At 34.5% G+C, this 23609-nt stretch overlaps 1 protein-coding gene across 1 annotated transcript; it reads left to right on the top strand.

Moving 5' to 3' along the window:
* Positions 1 to 1146: 1146 nt before the first annotated feature.
* On the top strand, positions 1147 to 23317 carry LOC133185062 (uncharacterized). Its single transcript, XM_061320123.1, has 15 exons — positions 1147 to 1228; positions 3854 to 3968; positions 4056 to 4077; positions 8754 to 9106; positions 9230 to 9553; positions 9643 to 9685; positions 10056 to 10455; positions 10548 to 10735; positions 10847 to 12250; positions 17119 to 17471; positions 19726 to 20034; positions 20132 to 20177; positions 20456 to 20855; positions 20953 to 21137; positions 21679 to 23317. The coding sequence occupies exons 2-15, from the start codon at positions 3871 to 3873 to the stop codon at positions 23065 to 23067; spliced, it is 5514 nt and encodes a 1837-aa protein (XP_061176107.1). The 5' UTR covers positions 1147 to 1228; positions 3854 to 3870; the 3' UTR covers positions 23068 to 23317.
* Positions 23318 to 23609: the final 292 nt, after the last annotated feature.

Genomic DNA, 23609 nt, shown 5'->3' with positions numbered 1-23609 from the left:
TGTCATGGCTGTGTAGTTCCACTCCTTTTTTTTAATTACCCTGGTATAAGAATGATATTCGTGAACGTCAATTTTTACTGAGAAATTGTTAATTCGCAAGATTCGAATCTTTCAAATATTTTAAGACAACCCAAATCACTAAACACTTTAATGCAAATCAAGCCGATTCCATGAGGATAAAGTCCTTAGACTTGTTACATGTATAGTAGACCTACTCCAGCATGATCATGATGATAGATGTTCACTGCAAGATACTTTTGACTTAGCGGCGCGTATTAAGCTAGGAGCGGTCACAGGTACTTGTGGACAGGACCCCCCCCCCCCCCAATGTACCCCCTGGATCAAAAAATATTTTTATGTCTTTTTTCCATAAATTATTCTTCTAGTACACATTTACAATGTATTCCATAAGAAAAATTAAAAAAAAATAACACAGAATTAACGTTTTACTAAAAAAAAAAAATCATACCCGTTGTATTATAAAATAGAGTATGATTTTTTAGTAAAACATTAATGTCCACAAGAAGCTGTGGGAGCGGTAGGAACGTTAACCGAGACTAGGAGTAGTGGTTTTTATCATGCATAAAGATATTAGATCTGGTATACTTTTTTGTGAGCAAAGATAATTATGGATATATATATATATATATATATATATATATATATATATATATATATATATATATATATATATATATATATATATATATATATTACTTTAATATGTCTAAATAACTCAAATAAATAAATACCTGAAACCCGAGAGCTCAGTTACAGGGACTTCGCGCCCTAAATCCCCACTATGGTTTTGCCCTGGACCCGAGGGGCTAGGTCCCCCAGATGCTGGGTCTTCTATAAAGGAAGAGTGAATAAAAAGACAACTTCTGAATAGTAATTAATATGCATGGGTACAATTAAACATGCATTTTAGCACATCAATGCATACATTATACGTAACGTACAACATCCCTGCTATTCAAAATTCATGATTAAAAATATTCACTTTCCTTAATGAGATTCTTTTTAAGTGACCTCTTCGTACTTATACATGTGTGACCTGGTTTTACGGCAGTCATATCGCAAGTGCCTACCACGAAGCAGGGACAATTATTTATTGCAGCTTTGTAGATGGGTCGATCTGGCTGGGGTTTTCCTCAAGTGTTCGCTATAAATATAAATCTTGACAGAGCAAGGTGGAATTAACTTCGCATTGAAATCGACAATTTTGGTAAGTTTTCCTCTCTCTCTCTCTCTCTCTCTCTCTCTCTCTTGATTTCTGCTCCTGCTGCTTGCTCCAGATGAGACTAAGCAATGCTTCATCAGGCTTGCGCCATTGTTGTACAACATGGGTAAGGGAGCTGAAGGTTTTGCCCAGATCGACACCCTGTGTCTGCAAAACTTCATCATGATGTGATGTGGTTTAATTCAATGCATGTAAAATGCTATACTTGGGTATGTTAATGCTGAAAGAGGGTGGATGGGGTTACACCTGTTTTAAAGGAAGAAGGGATCTTCTCCGTATACAGGTATAGAGCTCTGAACAGAATTTACACGTCAGAAAACACATTTTTTAAAAAAAAAAAAACCTCATTTGACTCTGAAAGTAGATATTTATCTTCTATAATCAATATATACCTAAGATATAAGTAATATATATATATATATATATATATATATATATATATATATATATATATATATATATATATATATATATATATATATATATATATATATATAATGGAACTTTTAGTTTTTATTAACTATCATGCAAAATTTTGTTTACGATTGAAGAGTATATTTTCTGGTATGTCAGATCACATCTGTAGACTAGTAAAAATCTTGGTAATGGATTTTAAGTAATACATGTATTCATAACCAGTAGCAAATTTAGACCAGGACAAGGCTCCACGCCCTTTTGTCATAAAAAAGAGTCATGATTTAAAAGCAAACCTGTATAAAGTATTGATGTAGATAATTACAATAGCTTACCTTAAATAATGTACTTTCTTTGTTAATAAGGAAAATTTTCCTGTAATAAATATCAACTGTCATATAAAAGTTTCGGTAGTCGTGAATGCTACTATACTAGCACGTACAGCTGTTCAGCTGTTCTTTTAAACACGCAAAGGTGTATACACAATACTAGACTTCGTTGGTGTTCCTCTCTTTGTTACATAATAAATCATTCATCTTTATGTTAACCTCAACAGAAAAGTCACATCTAGATGTAGTGCATTTTTCGATTATCAACTAACTGGTACCCTATCTTCGTTTTCATTTAGATACATGTGAATTTATAAAGCGGGGTTCTTAGTTATATGAATCAGGATAAGAACACAACCGACAGCACTGTGCACAACAAACAGTTCCATGACAAAATAAACAGTATCTCACAATATAGTGTAATATATACAAATTCACATGCTTTTAAAATGAATGTTCCAAATCAGCCATGGGCTGATCCCTACTCCGGAATGAAGGTCAGAATCTAGTCCTAGTGTTCCAATCTTCTCTGAAGCGTCTGTGAAATGAGGGCATGTATCTCAAGGTTTTGGGGTCAATAAATGTAAGGACTGCACGTCCTCGCGAGTTATGTTTGGAAAGTGGTTATGCGATATTTATGGCTTGTCGCAGTGGAAAATAATTGTTCAAAGTATGAGTCCTGATTTATCGTAGGTAAAATTTTAAACAGTAAAATGTAGAAAAGAATTAAATATTTGATGCATGTAGTAAACGTCAAGAAGATGAGCACAAGAGAGGGCGTAAAGGCGACAATATGTACCTACCCTTACTGCACATATTGTTGTTCATTGTGTACATATTAACACCGGCGACAAGATATGCCGAGAATTTTTTCTTCCTGCAGAATGGGCGACAAAATGTATCTTACATATCGGCACATATTGTCGCCAGCGTCAATACGTTCTGCAAACATTTGCACATTTTGTTGCCAAAAACATCGTTTTGAAGAATATTTTATTGGAATTGGAGAGGGGGGGGGGGAAGAAAGGGAGCTTTTCTTTTTTTTTTTTTTTTTAAGTAAATTAATATCAATCATGTCAATCGCACTAATCTATTCATCTCCTCAGAGTAACTTGTATATATTAAATAAGCATATTTTAGCTGATTCACTGGACTTATTGTGCGTAACCAACCCACCCACCCCACCCACCCCAAAAAAATGATTTGTCGTTTACAAAACAATTTTATGAAAACTGAAGATATAATTTTCGATTTTATATATACACACGAATATTGTTATACTCCGAGAACAGCTGACTGTAAGTATTATAAGAATTGACTAGTTAGCGCGCTTCATAGGGCTACGTGAAAAATCTGAGTGATTAGAAAGTTTAGAGGGAAAAAGATAGCCTGCCCTGAAATAAATAATTGTGAGTAGACCAGATTGCTACTGCATATGTTATGCTTTTCATTGGTAGACATATCACCGTTCCTTGTTGCATTGTGACAAAATCTCATCTAATCCGATATAAGAGGAGCAACTCATTTTAGCTTAAAATTCTGAAATACATATAATACAACAACGTATACATATATTAGAACATGAGTCACAGATGTTGAAATTAGTGAAATGTAAGAAGAAAAACAGTACAATCTAGATAAATGTAGATACCATATGAACAAATGAACAGATGAATACTTAGTTTAAATATTATCTCACCATCCACGGTGCTTACAACTTAATTTAAGCAAATGAAAGTCAGAGAAATCATTTTATGTCATTGTAGCTCGGCTATTTTTAAATTTCTTCAAAGCTCTGATCATTAATGAGCACCTGTATTGCTGATTTCATTAACTGTATGACTTAAAACATTAACAATAATTCTAGTTGACTAGAGAGTGAGCATGGCAAAGGCAGCCAATGATATCAAAGATTCTGACGAGTTTAGAGGAAACCCTTCGCTGTGGAGGAATGATGGCAGTTTGAAAGTTACCAAGAAAAGGTAATCCTCCATGTCATTTCCTTCGAATAAATCTGCAAAATCAGAAGTAGATTTGAATGAATAATTTATGTAAAACTTTCATTTCAGTGGAACAGTTGGAAATATAAAGGTATGTACTGAATTTTATAGATTCAAAGTTCAAAGTTTTATTCTTATTTAGTTTTTATTTTAGCTCACCTGAGCCGTAAGCTTAAGTGAGCTTTTCTGATAACCTGGCGTCTAGCTGTCTGTTCGTCCGTTTGTCTGTAAGCCTTTCACATTTTCGGCATCTTCTCAAGAACCACTGGGCCAATTTTAACCAAAGTCAATACAATCCTTGGTTTAAGGCGATTTTACATTGGCCAAATGAAGGACCAACCCCCTTCCATGAGGAGATAATCGAGAAAAGGGCAAAAATAGGGTGGTGTCTTTGAAAAATCTTCTCAAGACCCGACGGGCCAGAAAAGATGATACTTTTGAGAAAACTTCTCGAGGTAGTATAAATTCTAAATTATTCAAACTATAGCCACAAGGAGAGTGGGGCAAAAATTGGCGATCAAAGTTTTACATTCAAATTATAGAGAAAATCTTTGAAAATCTTATGAACAACGGGACCAGAGAAGGCTAAACTTGTGTGAAAGCATCCCCTACATGTGTAATCACAGGCCCGTAGGAAGCAATTTCAGTTGGGGGGGGGGGGGCACAGCCATACATTTTTCAATTGACAGTTGAGGGGGCACTATTAAAAATTTCCTGACAAGCAAAAAAAAAAAAAGGTCATCAGACGTTTTTATTGAGGGGGCACAAGCATATAGTATCTATGTTTACTATAGTAATCTATATATCGGCAAAATTATTGGGGGGGGGGCACGGCCCCCCTGCCCCCCCCCCCCGGTTCCTACAGCCATGAATCATAAGGTTGTGTAGATTCTAAATGCTTCAAATCATAACCCGAGAGGTGGTGTGGAGCTAGTATAGAAGATCAAAGTTTTACACAGGAATATTTAGGAAAAGTCTTCTTCTCTTAAGCCACTAGACCAGAAAAGATGAAACTTAATGGGGCAGGGGGGGCCCATAGGACTCTTGTTTATCTAGTCATATCCATATATATTGAAAATCAAATGCTTGCAATCGATTTTTTTTTTCGATCAGGCAATGCTTATCCTCTTGACGAACCTCAAGTGGAAATAGTGTAAACTGTTTACAAGCATTGCATCTTGTTAAACGAAGCTAAATAGTAGATTGATGAATTCTTGTCTTTACTACTGCAAAAGATATTATTTCTTTAAAACACATTACCATATAACAGTAATTCAACAGTGCAGTTTTTGGCTCATCTGAGCCGAAGGTTGAAGTGAGCTCTTCTGATCACATTTTGTCCTAAGTCCCTCTCAAAACTTTTTACATTTTCGACTTGACATCCAGAACCACAGGGTCAATTTCAACCAAATTTGTCACAAAGCATCCTTGGGTGAAGGGAATTCAAGTTTACCAAATGAAAGGCCATGCCTGCCCTCTTTCAAGGTAGATTTAAAGTTAGTGAAAATTCGGTGGCACCAATCAAAATCTTCTCCTAAAGGAACCACATCAAAATCTACATAGGAATATATTGGAAAAAATCTTTAAAAACGTTCTTCTCAAGAACGGCAAAACCATGTTTAGTCATACTGATATGAAAGCATCCTCAGGTAGTGTAGATTCAAGTTTGTTCAAGGTAAGGTCCTCAGGGGGTAGGATGGGGCCACAACAGGGGATAAAAAATTACAATGGAATACATGGGGAAAAACCTTTAAAAATCTTCTTAAAGGTGCTTAGACACAGATTTGAACCTAATTTTTTTCTCAAATTTTCTGTATAATATCACGACTTATATATTGCTATAGCATTTCACACGAAAATATAATTAAAAACTTATTATATCTGGAAATTATTGGAACTACGAATTCCGGGACGCGTTTGATTAACACATCTTTGCACTTACACAAATTTTAACTTTATCCTTAATATTTAAGAAAAGAAGCGATTTTGTTACGTATTAATGAAAAATATTACATCTATAATCCAGAAAAATTCAGAGAAAAATGTTCGAAAGCAAAACCAGCTCACCAATATTGTCAGTCCGTGCTCTGTAATGTGTATAGAGTTTAACAAATTGAACACACCCGTGAAGCGTAAAACTGTTTTTGTAAACAGGGCACGAGCTCTGTTATTGTTAATGTTTACGATTCACCGGGTGAGTTCAATTGTTAAACTCTGCACTCACCACTGAGCACGGACTTACAATACTGTGAGTGGGTTTTGCTTTCGAACATTTCTACTCTGAATTTTTTGGGTTATACTTTTAATATTTTTCATTAACACACAACAAAATTGCCACTTTTCTTAAGTATTAAGAATAAAATTAAAATATGTGAAAGAGCAAGGATGTGTCAATCCAACGCGTCCAGAAATTCGAAGTTTTAATAACTTCGAGATGAAATAAGATTTGTATTATATTTTAGTATGAAATGCTATAGCAACATACAAGTCATGAAATTATACAGAAAATTTGAGAAAATATTAACTTCAAATCTGTGTCCAAGCACCTTTAAAGCTGAACACGACTCTTAAGCACCCAATTTTATGTTAACGCCCTCAAAATTTACCTACTTCAAGATCAATAATGAACCGCCTGTCAATCATTTAAAAAACAATAGCTTCTGATTTGATTGACGGGCCAGCTACGTGGGCTACCTGATAATCTGAGTTTGCATGTTTTGAAAACAATTACCTGGTCACGCGTCAAACGCTTTCATGTACCGCGTGAATGGTCGCTTTGTATACACTCTGGTTAAAAAAAATCATGTCGCTGTTATATTGGTTGATAATTTTATTGTTAAAAGTTATTGAGAGTAGATAATTAAACAATGACTGCGTGATTTTTTTTTCAATCTCCACTGCTGTTTTGTACTTGTCAGCGATATGACGTCCAAGATAACTGTAGATATTTTTAAAGAAAAATTAGCGGATATTCAAGCCCTCTCTTCCTTCAATAACTGAGATCCGGAGAGAGAAGTTTCCGTAGCCGCACAGACAGATAATTCTTCCGATCCCCTTACTCAACCTGTGCCTTGATTTTAAGAATGTAATGCCCTTGTCGACCTTGCACTTGGATACACACAAACTCAAATCGCCATAATTGGAAACAATCAACCCTCTCCCCCACCATTGAAAATTAAAACAAAATGCAATGGATTAAATAAGAAAAGATATTTATACTAATATAAATAAAGTATCTTGTATCTAGCGCCGTGAATTACGAAAGATTCCTTTTATATCGAAATCTGTAAACAGGGCATAAGAACACGGACCCTCGGAAATGGCGAATATTTGTTCACCATTGTTCGTCAGAAAAATAAATAATATTCCGATCGTGGTAAACATCCACACAATAAGTGGAATCTTTTTATTTCAATTTTCACACTTAATATTTTATAATTTCTTTTATTGGCGATTAAAATATTGATGATTGCTTTGTAGTTTTCACCCGTTTATTTTAATTTTACGATTTAAAAAAAAGAGATGTCTTTTTAATTTTTTCTTCTTCAAAAGATATCGACGAAAACGCTAAGTCTACAAATTTTATATTCAGTACATAATTTATTTTAAATATTTTCACTCAAAATTATGCACGAAACGCGTAATGTTGACCCTGATTACCAAAAGCCAGACTTCCTGTGTAATGCAGCGTGTATAGGGATTTTTGACATCTTGAGTATTGGGACTCTCCAGGTGAATAACACCAGTACTACCAAGACCACTCCCCCTCCTCAGGTAACCGTACGGTAAAAAAATTGGGTCTTTAAATAGGCAGAGCCATTTTCGTTATTACTATCTTCGATATCAGCACCGGGGTATACTCTTTGCATTCGTTACACCTGACTGCTATATTGTCAAGGGTCAGGCCCGTAGGAAGCAATTTCAGTTTGGGGAGAAAAAGAAAAAGGTCATCAGACGTTTTTATTGAGGGGGCATAAGCATATAGTATCTATGTTTTCTATAGTAATCTATATATCGGCAAAATTATTGGGGGGCACGGCCCCCCGTGCCCCCCCCCCTCGGTTCCTATGGCCATGCGGGTGTGGAATGGCGACCCGTGTTCGTGCTGGTTATCTTGCATGACCTTTGTTTACATTTTATTGCAGTCACGTGTATTTGTGTTTGCTTATACTGCATTGACCTGTGCAGCTGTTGTAAGTCTCTTTGGTATCTTACTCGCCTGCTTTAGAAGAAGAACACAGTTATTTTTTGTTGCTACGAGTACTGTATAGCACACCGTCTACACCGGTGACGATTGATTACACTGAACAGTGACTAAGTGAGCGGCTCTATATATAAGGGCACTCAGATATAGCGAGAGTCCAATCGAATATGGCGGACACATTCATTTTACGAATTGTGTTCAGCTTTAAGAAAAGCAAAGTTATGATTAGTCATATTAATATATATATATATATATATATATATATATATATATATATATATATATATATATATATATATATATATATATATATATATATATATATATATATATCCCCAGGTAATGTAGATTCAAATTTGTTCAAATCAGGACCCTAGGGGGTTTGGTAGGGTCTAAATAGGGAATCAAATTTTACATAAGAATATATATAGAAGGGAAAAAACTGCCGATGAAGAACAACAGGGCCATATCGAGCGTTGCGGCCCATGGATCTCTTTTTATCGTTATACTGCAATTTTTTTCGTTGTCTAAAGAAATTTATCATTTATCAACTTGACATTTAGGGAGATCAGAAAGTTGTGTGCACAATATGTTCAGAAATTGGAGAAGAGGCAGAGGCAATTATGGTTTGCAAGGAGCCCGATTGCAAGGAAAAGTTATGCAATGGTTGTGCCAAACGACACCAAAAGCAAAGGGCAACGAAAGATCATGAAGTTATCAAACTGGAGGATGACGTATCTAGTGAAGATGGTGTCTTCTGTGAGTTGTGCGAAGATGAAGATGTCCCTGGCTTTGGATATTGTACAGATTGCGATGACCCGGAAGTTCTTTGTAACAAATGCTGCAAGCGTCACACTGCATCCAGAAAATTCCAGAATCATAAAATTTCACAAGATTTGAAATTACTTCAAAATTTGTAAGGCGATTTTATTGAAATATTTTAGTGAAATTATGATTACTAGTACATGAAAGCTTAAGAAAACATAAATAAGTTAAATAAAAAGTTAATGAACCCAAAATACTCATTTTGTCTTTATAGGCGAAAACTACCGCAAAGTCTTTCATCGCAAGCAGTTGTAAATAAAAGTAACAATCCAGCCAGATCCCACCTAAGAAATGGCACCCAAACTAGAATTGCAGTACCAGAAATTTCATCTAGCTTTCAATGTGAACCTTGCCGTTTTGAAAAAAATACGGTTTCTGCAACTCAATTCTGTCTTGATTGTGCAGAACCAGAGCCAATGTGTACGCCTTGTGCTCAGCAACATCTAAGACAGAAGGTTGGTCGAGGTCATAACTTGTCAAAGGGTATGCTGCAATTTCGGACACGACAAGGAGCGTTTTCTTCCAGACAAGAAAATAGGTATGGATTTGATGAAAACAAAATACAAACATAGCTTTACCATTCGTATGATTGACAATTTAATCAAAAATAATTTTTTTTCTGAAAAGTGGAACAGTTTCATCCCAGGGACATATTGACAAAGAGGACTGCGTGAGTTTATCTAAATTATAAATTGCCAATGCCAATGAACAAAGTTAAAAAAACGAAATAAACATTGTCAATGATGTTGATATATCGGATTCTCATTTTTCAATGAGATTCTCGTTATTTTTCATTTGAGAGTTAACGGTAACTGTTAAGATTTTTACTACTCTGTTGAATGTTAAATCTCAAGTTTGAAATGATTTTTTTTTCTTTTTTCCCCTTTAATTACACAGTCACAAAAAGATATTAGTTAAATTTTTGTACAAGTACACAAAACATATCACATCAATTAAAAGTGACATAATTATCCAGAACCTATCATAATGACAGTAATTATTACTTTGAATATGTTGTTTTTTCTCATCACATTCTGAAGATGCCTGGAAAACCAGTGCCTGGCATTGTAAAATCGGATTCTGTCAAACTGCACTGGCGGAGATGCGATGGTGTGGACAGCTATCAAATACGATATAAAAGTAAATCTGGGAAGGAAAACTGGAAAATAATCCAGACTGATGATAACAAAAGTGAAATTACCATTGAAGGTCTAATGGCTGATACTACGTACATTTTCCAAGTCCGGGGAGTCAAGGGGGACATTGAAGGTTCCTACAGTCAGGCTAACGAAGAAATAAGAACACAAGCATCTCTAGCTTCTTATTTTCTGTCTTACTCAGTTCAGCTTAGCAACGGTAATCCTTCCAAGTTTGAGCTGCCATTCACGGAAAATTCTAGGGCAAGAAATCAGCACCACAAGATACGTCAAATATGCTTAGGTAAATCTCTTTTTGTCATTAATGCATGTATTTTTATCTATTGATATGTTGCTAAACAATGTCTTCATTTCGTGTAATTTGTTTTAATGAAGGTGACATGACAAACAGAGGAAATCGGGAGGTGGAGAAAACTATTATGTTGGTTGGTTCCACTGGATCAGGCAAGAGCACACTGGTGGATGGCATTGTAAACTATGTAATGGGTGTGAGTTTTGAAGATCCATTTCGATTTACGCTTGTGAAACTAGAGGATGAAGAACGACGTAAAACAGGAAATCAAGTAATTTTTTTTTATTTAATAAATAATGTGATTCAAATCTTGTCACCAAAGAGTTGCAAAATTCAATGATTATCGTCAATTTGATATAATATCTACATTAATATTTTATAGGCAGTTTCTCAGACAGAATGGATTACCGTTTACAAAATCGTTCCTCAAAGAGGAGGAAGACTGGACTACACCCTGAATATCATTGATACCCCAGGCTTTGGAGACACCAGGGGACCAGAGAGAGACGACGCCATAGTAGACCAAGTCCGATATCTTTTCTCTGCAAAGGGAGAAGAGGGTGTCCTTTTCCTAGATTCTGTTTGTTTCATTGTTAAGGCACCTGATGCTCGCCTCACTCCTGTTCAGAAATATATATTTCATGCAATCATGTCCCTTTTTGGAAAAGATATTGAATCAAACATTTGTACGTTGATAACTTTTGCTGATGGAGCAGATCCACCTGTTTTGGCATGTCTAAGAGAAGCCAAACTTCCTTTTGGAAATACATTTCAGTTCAACAACTCAGCACTGTTTGCCACGAACAAAAATCTTCAAAGCAACTCTCTCTCCCCGTTTTTCTGGGAAATGGGTTGCAAAAGTTTTGAAGCATTTTTCAGACATATGAAGAGATTCGAGACAAGAAGCTTGTCACAGACACAAGATGTCTTACACGAAAGAGAACAGTTGAAAACAATCATATGCAGCATTAGACCTCAGATAACAGCAGGGTTATCAAAACTGAGTGAGTTAAGAGAACAGTTGGAGCTTTTCAACCGGCACAAAAATGATATTGAAAGCAATAAAGATTTTACCTATGATGTGGAGGAGACGAGACAGATCAAAACAGATTTGCCTAGAGGACAGGCTGTTACAAACTGCCTACAGTGTCACGTGACCTGTCACGAAGACTGCCATATTAGAGATGATGACCAAAAGAGGAAATGCTCTTCCATGACCGATGGCTATTGTAGAGTCTGCTTTGACAATTGCTACTGGGATCAACATAAAAACACACCATACATATTTTCGTACGTAACGGAAACTGTCACTAAAACCTACCAAGAAATGAAGGATCGGTACGAGAAAGCAATTGGTGAAAAGCTAACACATGAGAAGTATATAAAAGAATTGACGATGGACGTTGACGACCTAATGGACAACATTATGGATATGATGAATGAAATGAATCGCTGCAAGACCAGACTGAAAGAGATTGCATTAAGGCCAGAGGCACTCACTACTGTTGAGCACATAGATCTGATGATCCAAGCAGAAGAATCTGAGAGACAGCCAGGGTATACAAAAAGGATCAAAATGCTTCAAGAAATGAAAAGAATGGCATTGGTTGATAAGGACTATCAAAATTTGGATGCCAACTTCCGTAACACTTGTAATGACATAACTAGCGCCGTCGGTAAAGAGTTTCGAGGAAGACGTAGAATTAAGACGCGTCGTCAGCCTAAAGGAAGAAACCAAGGTGTTGTTGCTCGAGGAATTAATATGGTGAAAAAGTTGTTCGGAGAAGTAGCCTGAAATTATCAGCCAATGTTGCTTGGATTAGAATAATCTTTATTTATCTTAGTTGCATTTTATATGAATTGCTATTATTGTGGTATTATTTGCAATAAAAAGTGTGCTGTACAGTCCTTTTTTTAACTTTTAAATGATTTTCAATGCAACGAAATTAATACATGGTATAAAAGTATTGCTTAAACACTCAGGTATTCTATTAAAGAAAGGAGTGATCAATATTTCTTCTAGAACTCTAAGCGAACATTTTATTGCTGGACATTCGAATTTTGTAATGGGAGGAAAAGGTTTTGTAGCGCTTGCCTTTAATCATGATTATTCTCCAACTTTACGTATTATTCTTATATGTCAAGAAACACTGGCAAGGCTCGTGTCTTTCGACAATAAAAAAAATTAAGGAAGTTGAATTGGAAAAGAAGAGAACCAGAAATTAAAGTCTTACGAGTTTGAAACCTGCAATTATGTATTATTAAATGTTCCTTTTAGTGTATTATTCATTATCTGTGAAAAAATATCTATGTAAGGTTTGTCATTCGTTAGATAGGCATGCGGCAACTTAAACACTTAAAAGGTAAAGAGAATTCTGATTACAAACTTCCATCATTTATCAGTTGACCATTTTACCGATGGTCAGTTAATAAAAATGGAATTGCTTCTCGTAAAAATACAAGAGAAGAATGAAAAAAGTGAAGGCAACGAGAGTTGATCGATCTTAACAAGAGGCCTATGGGTAGAAAATCAGAAATCAGTTTATTATTGAAAAAATTAAGTATATAAGTGGTCCCGATCTATTGCCCCAGGTGGGTGGAGGGGAGAGAGGGGAATGATTTGAACAAACTTGAATCTAACAGAAAATGTTTCCATATTTCTTTGACAAATGGCTTTAGAATAAACATTTTTCCCTATCAGTTTTATCTTTTATTGTGGCCCGACCCTACTACATTGTACCTTTAATTTTAACAACTTGAATCTAAACTTCCTGCGGATGCTTCTTTATTAATATGACATCATGGCGTAGCTGTTCTTGAGAAGAATATTTTAAGGTGTTTTCCTATGTACGTGTGTATTTCTATGTTAAACTTTGATTGCCTATTGAGGCCCCATCCTAGTCCTGGGGTCATGATTTGAACAATTTAAAATAACATTACCTGAGGATGCTTAAATATAGATATATGACCAATCGTGGCTTTGCTGTTCTTGAGAAGATTTTCCCATGTATTCCTATGTAAAACTTTGATCATCCATTATGGCCCACCATATCCCAGACCGACACGCAAGAAAAAAAAAAGATCGGAGAAACTCACTTGAGCATTCGGCTCAGGTGAGCTAAAAATCAACAAATAAAAAAATACCTATTTGTAAACAAGGATAACACATGGACCCCAAGAAATTCCAAAGGGTGAGGTCAGGTGCCTAGAAGGAGTGAACATCCCCCGTTAACCGGACACACCGGCCGTGTGCCCTATGTATTGATCGGGTAGACGGAGCTTTAATCCGTAGTTATATTCAGTATAAAACAAAGGCTTAACAATTTGTATGAAATAAGTCAGCCAAAATATGATAGGCTATATTTGCTAACAAGGTCATTATAACGACCAAAGACATTACGAAATACCGACTTTTAACGAGGTTGATGAAATCTCCGTAACATCAACTTATCTGTCAGTAGCGTGTCTGGGTTTAAAAATTGATCGTAATCGAAGCATGTTATTGAGTTTAAAAGAAATGGAAGATGTAAATACCATATGCAGGTTAAATGCAGGGATATTACTAAATAACTAAATAAGAAAATTGACGATGGAAAAGCTTAAGTCATCTCGAATGCAATTCAATACATTTAGTTGTTAGTTGGCCCTTATCGTCTATAGTCAGTAAAACATGTGATAGACTATATGGCTTTTTTTTTTATTTTAAGTTCACTGAGATAATTGCAGTAACTATTAACAATTGACAAAAAGAAGCGATGATAAGAGAATGACGTCAAGATAGACGGAGATGACATAAATGTTCGACTTTCTTTAGAAAATGCGGGTATTTAAAGGGAAATAAATAAAACTGTATTATTGGTTTATTATAGAAGCGATTGCTTTATATACGCCCCCTGCTCCTCCTATATACTCTACTGCATGGTTAGTTATGCAATGCATTATTGATCTCGCTCTGCAGAAAGTTCTTTCAAATAAGATCCTGTAAAGCCTTTAAATTCAAATTTTGCAGTTTTATAAAGCTTAAAAGGCTTGAGAACAGATCGATAAAATTATGAATAAATGGGTTTGCAAAGGTCTGTTGCAGCATCCTTATTTCATAACTTTATGTGTCTAATTCCTTAGTTTATAAACTTATGGATTGAATCCAACATAAATCGACGTTTTTCTCATTTATCTGATGATTATTATCTGACTCTATTTTACCACTTTCGTTTTTTATGAAGTGTATTCTATTAATAGTAATACCTATTCGTTGTTGTGTCGGTAACCTGTTGGGATATGGCGTGTTTAACACAAAGGAATAGGAATTTTGAAAGTTCTTCCATTTTTGGATTCCAGTCCTCATCTTTGTTTAACTTATGTAAATGAGTAAACATGTAAGTATATAATTATGTAAATGAATAAAAAAAAAGACATTTATTTTTTTTTTATGTAAAATTAATCGTATCATTCAAAATTTTGGTAATTTTATACAAAATAAATATGAATCTGAAAAGCAAGTAAAATAGAGAATACCTTGATAATTATATACTAGTATAATAGAACTACTAATTTACAATCAAATTTGCACGTCTCAGGGTACACACCTGAAGACAATGGCTTGATGTAAATTGTTGATGATGGTGGCTTTTAGACGGAGACTCAAATGATACAAGGGGTCGAGTACTTTGTGTCAATTACAAGCCTTTCAATCTGTCATTTAAACTAACGACATAAAATAATTCCATTTTAAGTGTCTGAATGAATATCATAAACATGTTGATAAAAATAAAGAAAAGACACGACGAAACAGAATGGTTGGAATGAGAAAATGGCGAAGTCATGACCAGAATATGTCGAAAATGGAGCAGCCCCTACCTTTGCTTTTGATATCATTTTTTTCTCATAGTAAACAAAATAATTGTAAATAAACATCTTGTCCCAAAACAGTCCTAGACAATGTTTACAATCTTCCATAGTAATTGTATTTTGATGATTTATAAGCCGATATACTTTGTCGGCGCACGCTGATAATCGGGGGTTATTTACGGTATGTTACAACTGTAGTTTCATCTGTTTCTCTTATAAAAATGTAAACATCAAATTCTTGTTTATGTCAATTAAAATCAAAAACAAACCTTTATATTATGTTTAATTTTCAAGTAAATGACATCGGAAACAGGGGTTTGGAAAAGGAATTTTCAAAGCGTACTCTGAATTGAGTTTGCTGCAAATGACATCGTCAAACGCAATTTTACCCCGGCGCACAGGAATTTGGTAAAATTTTGTTTTAATAGATACCCTCCAAACACAAAAAGATAAGAAGTAGTATAACACACTATAACGTTAGCATTAAAATTATTGCATAAGAAATTCAGGACAATTTCACTTCAGAACTGAAAATAGGAAGTTCTACAATGCAGACAAATGAACTCAGTGGATGAAGAATTTATAGATCAAGGTTGACGTAAACCTCTCTACAGAATTCTTCGCCTCTTATGGATTCCTTGCAAGGAATTAAATTTGAATCTGATCAAGAAATAAAAAAAAAGATAGTCGTGACTTTTAATACATCTTTCACTCAAGAATTGTTTTCCAGTGTATTTGAAAATTCAATAAGATGCCATGAGATACATGTAGCGTACAAAGGCAAGTATTTTGAAAAAGATGGCCATGACGTTGCAAGAGGCAAAATTAACTTTTGCTTTCGTGCAGCGACGTTCATTATTATGTTCTCTTTATTTTTACATTATTTTCTTATTATATAAATAGGTTATTCATCTGAAGGTTGAAATTCAAAATCATTTAATTTTACTTTTTTACTATGACATTAAAAGAAAGTCACGTAAGTGAAGAGAAACTAAATTATTTAAACCTATCAACGACTTTTTGGTACAAACCTCGTAGTTTTAAAGAAATATTTAGGGAGGATTCTTCCAGTAATATTTTTTCTACTGTTTTACTTCCAAAGGGGGAGGGGGTTCTTTGTACCCGGCTAGGCCAGAAAGGTCAAATATTATTATGTTGTCAAATTTTCCCATTAAAAAACGTTTATCAGAATTAAACCTGTTATAGAACCTAGATGAGGACAGTACTAAATATTTTCTCAGGTATTTTTATTTATTTACAATTGCTATAAAAAAATTAACAATGAAGAACATTTGAAATTTTTGCATTTCATCTAGCAAAAAGACGATATGATCAATTTTAGATGTACGTATTTCAGATAAAACTGATGCTACATCAAAGGATTTTAAACAGGAAGCCTTTTAAATAATACATGTATATACTCTATGAATTCTTTTCTTTTTTTGAAAAATAATACATATACGCTTAATATTTCATATAAATCTTACATTTTTCCAGCAATTATGGAAAAAGGAGCCAGTGGTGTAAAGGACTCAGATGAATACTTTTCCATTCTCTCGCTAGATGAAGTATATACTATTATTTAATTCCAATAAATGAATTTGTTCAGTGAGGACTGGCATGGTTAAATAGCAATGCAAAATATGCATACGTTCTAGATCTGAATGTATGTTAAAGAATCCATACAAACCCGTCTTTTTATCTTTTAATGGATTGCGATTGTAAGAAATTTATCTTTATACATGTATATATGTTACAATTATCAAAAACTAATGCTTTAATCCTTTCTTCCTATATTACAAATAGGGAAGACAAAATACTTTGTGCACAATATGTTCTGAAGTAGGAGAAAATGAAAAGGCTGTTATGGTTTGCAAGGAACCCGACTGCGGAGAAATGTTATGTGAAGCGTGCTGTAAAAGACATCGGAAACAAAGAGCCACAAGGGATCATAACGTCATCAAACTGGAGGATGATGTATCAGGTGTTGACGTCTTCTACTGCGAGCTTTGCACAGATGAAGCCGTCCCTGGTTATGGATACTGTATTGAATGTATTGATCCAGAGATACTCTGTGAGAAATGCTGCAGGCGACATACTGCATCTAGAAGATTTCAATACCACCACCTTTCCCAAGATCTCCAATTGCTTAAAAAGATGTAAGACATTAACATTTTAAGATAAAAGATCATTTATCTTTGTCCATTTTTTTTTAATTTCGCCACATTACATTTTCCTTTATATATTGGGTCAAGTCGCCGTCGTGTAGCATTTGTTAGAGCTTTTTTTCTTTGAGTCGCGGAGTTAGGAGTTGATCCTTACGTAGCTGGTTCGAATCCCACTGTAGAGACCGCTCTTTCGGAGGAGATAGTATAAACGGATGTCCCGTGTCGCACCATGTGCTGGCACCAAAAAGATCCCTTACTGCTCAATGGCCCTAAGTAACGAGTAAATGTCTAAATTTTGCAGCCCTCCACCGATGGCGTCTCGATATGAGTTAAAACATCTGGAAAGGGACGTTAAGCAAACAAACAAACAAACAATTTCTAATGAGTCCTTTTTATAATTTTTTTTTTTGACCTCGTTTCAATGAATTCCGCATTTCAAATTTCATCGATGTTAAATCCTTCATTGCCATTGAGACATGTACACAGTGAGAAAAATAGTTATTGTATGCGATTGCTATCCCAGGAGAAAAAAGGTTTCTAAAAACATAACATTTACTGCACCGGTCAGTCCAATAAAAATAACAAAGATGCATGTAAAATACAATGAATATAAAGAAAGAAAACTAAACATAAACCAATGTAGGATAACCCATTTAACTATACGTTGTGCATTCTGGGCCAATAATATGGGGGTTTGTAAAACGTGTTTTGTATAAAACATTTGAATTTGAATGTTTCATTTTATTTGACCAAACCTTTTAACTAATTGATATTCTTTTTAAAAAGTGCACATAGTGGAAAAATATGCATTTTTCTACAGAAATTTTGAGTCCAAATAATAAAACGAGTAAATTGTTTTGAAGATTTACATGTGCATGAAAATCATAGGGGAATATTATTACTGGGGGCTACCTTATATCGTCTTTGACAAGCACCTGTCAAAAAGCAATGAGGTGTAACAAATGCAAATGACATACCTAATGCTGGTTATGGAGAGATGTATGGCGTCTGACTATTAACAAGTCATATTTAGCTTAACCATTTTTTTGAAGTTTAACTTCTTAAGGGGATGAAAGACACATGGTCACATGACTGTTTAACTACGTCATAGTCTCTGTTTATATAAGTGCAAAACATGTAAACCATAAGTTCTTGTATAAATTTTTGACAATTTGTTTTTACATGTACTTTAATTACCAACCTATGTAGAAAAATTTAAAAAAATAGCATTCTTGTAAACATTAACAAATTATGAAATAGATTGATCCACTCCTCTATTTCTCTACACTGTGCGTCCAACACGTCGGTGACGTCATACACGATCTGTTAGTACAGCTAGATCATACTCGATGAATATAGGGGCGGTATTATTATGTAAAAATAGGTCATAATTAGTATATGATGAAATCTTTTGAGAAACGGGGAACACAATAATTATTTTTGCATGGCTGGTGACGGAAATCTTAAGTACGTATACCTTATTTCGCTTATTCAGCTTACGTGTGACGTCATAGTTGGTTTTTCCCTTACTCAAGAAATGTAAACATGACACGTTTTTGTCATGCTTATGTCTTCTTTAACGATGTCCTGTGCAATATTGAGGTCAGCTTCACCATTTGATATTTTTACAGTTAATCAATAATGCGAAGGACTTGCATTTCAACGTAAATTTAGAAATATTAAATGATAGAATTTTTTGCAAATTTATTTATTTATTTTTATTTTTTTTTTTATTTTTTTTTTTATTTTTTATTTTTTGTTGTTGTTTAAGTTGTCTTAAAAAGTACGTAATTTTCCCTATCCAGATGCAGTGAGACAGAAGAAATTTGCTTTTTCGAATTTTAAACCCTATCCATACACTGAAATACATGTATTTTAAAAGATACAAGTCCCCTTAAATATTTTTTATCTATGCTTAAAAAATCCAATTGTGGACGGAGTAATGGACTCGAAAACATGGAGAATTAAAACTCCACTTAGATACTGTAAGGCATAGTATTTGTCAATCAATATCTCTAAAATAAGGTAAGAAAACTAATGATTTAACTGCTTTAAGATATGTGGGACATACTTAATAAGAAATATAAAAAATATTTAAAAAAAATTGAATAACGGGATTTTTTTTAGCCCAAGGTCCTTCACCTCCTCAAATAAATAAATGGTGTGCTATCCTACACACAAATAAATAAGGAACGCTGATATAAGAAATATTGCAGTTAGTTTTTACTTTGTTAATCTTTTAAAGGCGTTTAGATGAATCCTTCAAAACTGGAAAAGATTTCGTGGATAATCCACAATTGAAATCTTGCAAGGAAAATATTACCCAAGAGACGACAGACATAACAACTAACTATCTCTGTGAACCTTGCCAGTTTGAAGGTAAACAAGTGCCGGCAACCCAGTTTTGTCTTGATTGTGAAGAACCAGAGCCATTTTGTTATCCTTGTGGTCAACAACATTTACGTCAAAGGGTTGGAAGGGGTCATAGACTGTCACAGAGCATGCAATTATTTAAGTCAAAGCAAGAAGCAGTGCCTGCTAAACCTACTCTAAGGTATGATTAAGTAACAAATTGTACACAATTGAACGATGATACAATGATACTTCATAGTAAAGATATCCTTTAACTTTTAAAATTTTCTATTTCCTAGTTTGGATAGTGGAACAAATGTAGAAAAGCCCATCACTTCAAATGACGTGAGTTAAACAAATAATTGATCCAAAAATTACAATGGAAGTAGTAATTAAGATGATTCTTATTTAAGGTAACATCTGTGTGCTAGCAGTAAAGGAAGCATATATATGACCAATTTTATCCTCATTTTCTTTCATATTCTCATTTATTGTTTTAATTTCAAGGGCTAATGTTTGTAATATTTCTATGGTAATTTAAACTTGGTGTAGATATTAGCTGATAATGTAGAAATAATAAATTAAATACTGCCTGATGCTTATTTGTCAAACTCTTCTTACAGACACCTGGTAAACCATTAGCGGACATCATCAAATCAGATTCTGTTAAGCTGCATTGGCGAAAATGCAATGATGTAGACTGCTATCAAATACGATACAAAAGTAAAGACGGAAAAGAAAACTGGAAACTAATTCAGACTGACAGCAACAAAAATGAAATTACCATTGAAGGTCTAATGGCTGACACAACATACATTTTCCAAGTCCGAGGTGTCAGGGGTGACATTGAAGGTTCCTACAGTCAGGCTAACGAAGAAATAAGAACACAGGAATCTCTGGCTTCGTATCTCCTTAACTTCTCAATTCAGATGAGCAAAGGGAACCCTTCAAAATTCGAGTTACCCTTTCATGAAAACCCAAAGGCTAGAAACAAACATTATAAAATACGTCAAATATGCCTAGGTATAAAAAGTGCTTTTATTAATATACTAGTACCTTAATGTCCTTCTAAATAATTTAAAAAATACCTCTTATTCTGACTTACAATTCCAATTTATAGGAGAAAGGAAAAATTTAAATCAGGACGAAGAGAAAACCATAATGTTAGTTGGTGCAACTGGATCGGGCAAAAGCACGCTTGTAGATGGCATCGTTAATTATGTGACAGGCGTAAGCTTTGAAGATCCTTTCCGATTTACTCTTGTGAAACTAGAAGATGAAGAGCGACGCAAAACAGGAAATCAGGTGAGCATTCGCTGCCTCTGAAAGAAAAATACGACATCATAAAATCTAAACTTTAAAACTCAAACCTAGATTTAACAGTTGCTTGAGTTGTCATACTATAATAGTAATAATAAACTGAAAAAAAGTTCATCTAAGAAACATACCATAGGACCTCCGACAAAATTGACGAATTTGATTACTGTATACAGGATAACACTTGAGGACGATTGCGCCCTATTCGATTAGGATTGTCGAATTTGTTCGAGATTCTTTAGTGTGGTTCTTAGATGACATTTTCATTTTCAAAACGTTTGTCACTTGATAATACCTATGAGATAAAAATTAAGAAGGGACAATTGCCGTTACGTTTATCTCATTTTTTTCCCAATGTTATCTTGCATGTACTTTTCTTTGCAAAAGTTGTAAAGAGTTTTGACATGATTTTCAAGTTCAAGTCAAATAACCCAATTGCCTTCGTAATATTATTAGAATGGAAAAAAAAAACGAATAACAATGAGTATACAATGTATTAGGACTATTGTTGTAAATATTTATTTTTTAGGCAGTTTCTCAGACAGAATGGATAACGGTTTACAAAATTCCACCACATAAAGGAGGACGGCTGGACTTCACATTGAACATTATAGATACCCCAGGCTTCGGAGACACCAGAGGAATTGACAGAGACAACAATATTGTAGACCAAGTCAGATATCTTTTCTCTGCAAAGGGAGATGAGGGTGTCCTTTTCTTGGATTCTGTTTGTTTTATTGTTAAGGCACCTGATGCTCGCCTCACTCCTGTTCAGAAATATATATTTCATGCAATCATGTCCCTTTTTGGAAAAGATATCGAATCAAACATCTGCACATTGATAACATTTGCTGATGGCGCAGATCCTCCTGTTTTGGCATGTTTAAAAGAAGCTAAACTTCCTTATGGAAATACATTTCAATTCAACAACTCTGCACTATTTGCAACGAACAAGAATCTCCAGAGTAGCTCTCTGTCCCCGTTTTTCTGGGAAATGGGTTGCAAAAGTTTCGAAGCATTCTTTATCAATCTAAAGAAATTTGAAACAAGGAGCTTGTCGCAGACAAAAGATGTCTTGCACGAAAGAGAACAACTGAAAACCATTATATCTAATTTAAGACCTCAAATTACAGCCGGATTATCGAAACTGAGTGAGGTGAGAGAAGAATTAGACCTTTTCAACAGGCACAAAAATGATATTGAAAGCAATAAAGATTTTACTTATGAGGTTGAAGAAACGAGGCAGATCAAATCAGACTTGCCTGCAGGCCAGCATGTTACAAATTGTCTGCAATGTCACGTAACTTGCCATGAAGGCTGCCGCATAGCTGACGATGACGAAAAGATGAAGTGTTGGGCAATGACTGATGGCTATTGCAGAATATGCTCAGGAAATTGTTATTGGGATCAGCACAAAAACACCCCATACATATTTTCATACAGGACAGAGACAGTCACTAAAACCTATCAAGAAATGAAGAATAGATACGAGAAAGCAATTGGTGAAAAACTAACTCACGAAAAGTATCTTACAGAATTGGCTGTTACTGTTGATGAGCTCATGGACGATATAATAGATAAGGTGGACGAAATGAACTCCTGCAAGACAAGACTGAAAGAGATTGCATTAAGACCAGACCCACTTTCTACTGTTGACCATATAGATCAGATGATTCAAGCAGAAGAGTCTGAGAGGCAGCCTGGATATACCAAGAGGATCAAAATGCTTCAAGAAATGAGAAAAATGGCATTAGTTGACAAAGAATATCAAAATTTAGACCAACATTTTCGCAGCACACGCAATGACATAACCAGTGCCGTCGGCAAAGATATTCAACCTAAGCGTACTCGTCGACAAGTAAGAAGAAAGGAAAAACAAGGAGCTTTTGCAAATATATTTACAAAATTATTTGGATAATTTACTGATATTACAATTTGTCACCAAATGTTTCATTGGTGTTTAAATGAAACATGACGTGGCAATACGAAAATTCAATTTAAGAAATCAGAACCATATTTTTATTGGGGAAAAGTGCTATTGCATATTATTTTCTGGGCTCACGCTATCGGTGTTTTTATAATGTACACCGATTATACAATGCGATATAAAGGACATTTTAAAAAATCTTAATTAATTAATTTTTAAGATATGTTGTTTTCTTCTTAGGGTTCCCTCACTGTAGTTTCATGATCTACTGTGTGTTGTAGAAAAAAAAATCTAGTGATTATTTATTCTTTGGCAAAGTTTGAGTAACATGTAGATGAATTTTGTAGTGGCACAGTTTGAAGTATATGCAAGTAAGGTTGTTACTTTAATAAATATTCATTTTGTATTTGCCAATTATGCGCTATCTTTATATTTCATTGTTAGATTCCTTAGAACTTTAGACAAATGTAATGATTTTTATATAAATGTACGATAAGTGTTTTTGCTAGACATATCTATTAAAAATAATTATT

The sequence above is a fragment of the Saccostrea echinata genome, unplaced genomic scaffold, assembly GCF_033153115.1.
Source record: "Saccostrea echinata isolate AGI-Se365-2 ecotype Australia unplaced genomic scaffold, CSIRO_AGI_Sech_v1 ptg000012l, whole genome shotgun sequence".
Classification (NCBI taxonomy): domain Eukaryota; kingdom Metazoa; phylum Mollusca; class Bivalvia; order Ostreida; family Ostreidae; genus Saccostrea; species Saccostrea echinata.
The sequence above is the reverse complement of the archived record's forward strand: the minus strand, read 5'-3'. Positions and strand labels throughout refer to the sequence as shown.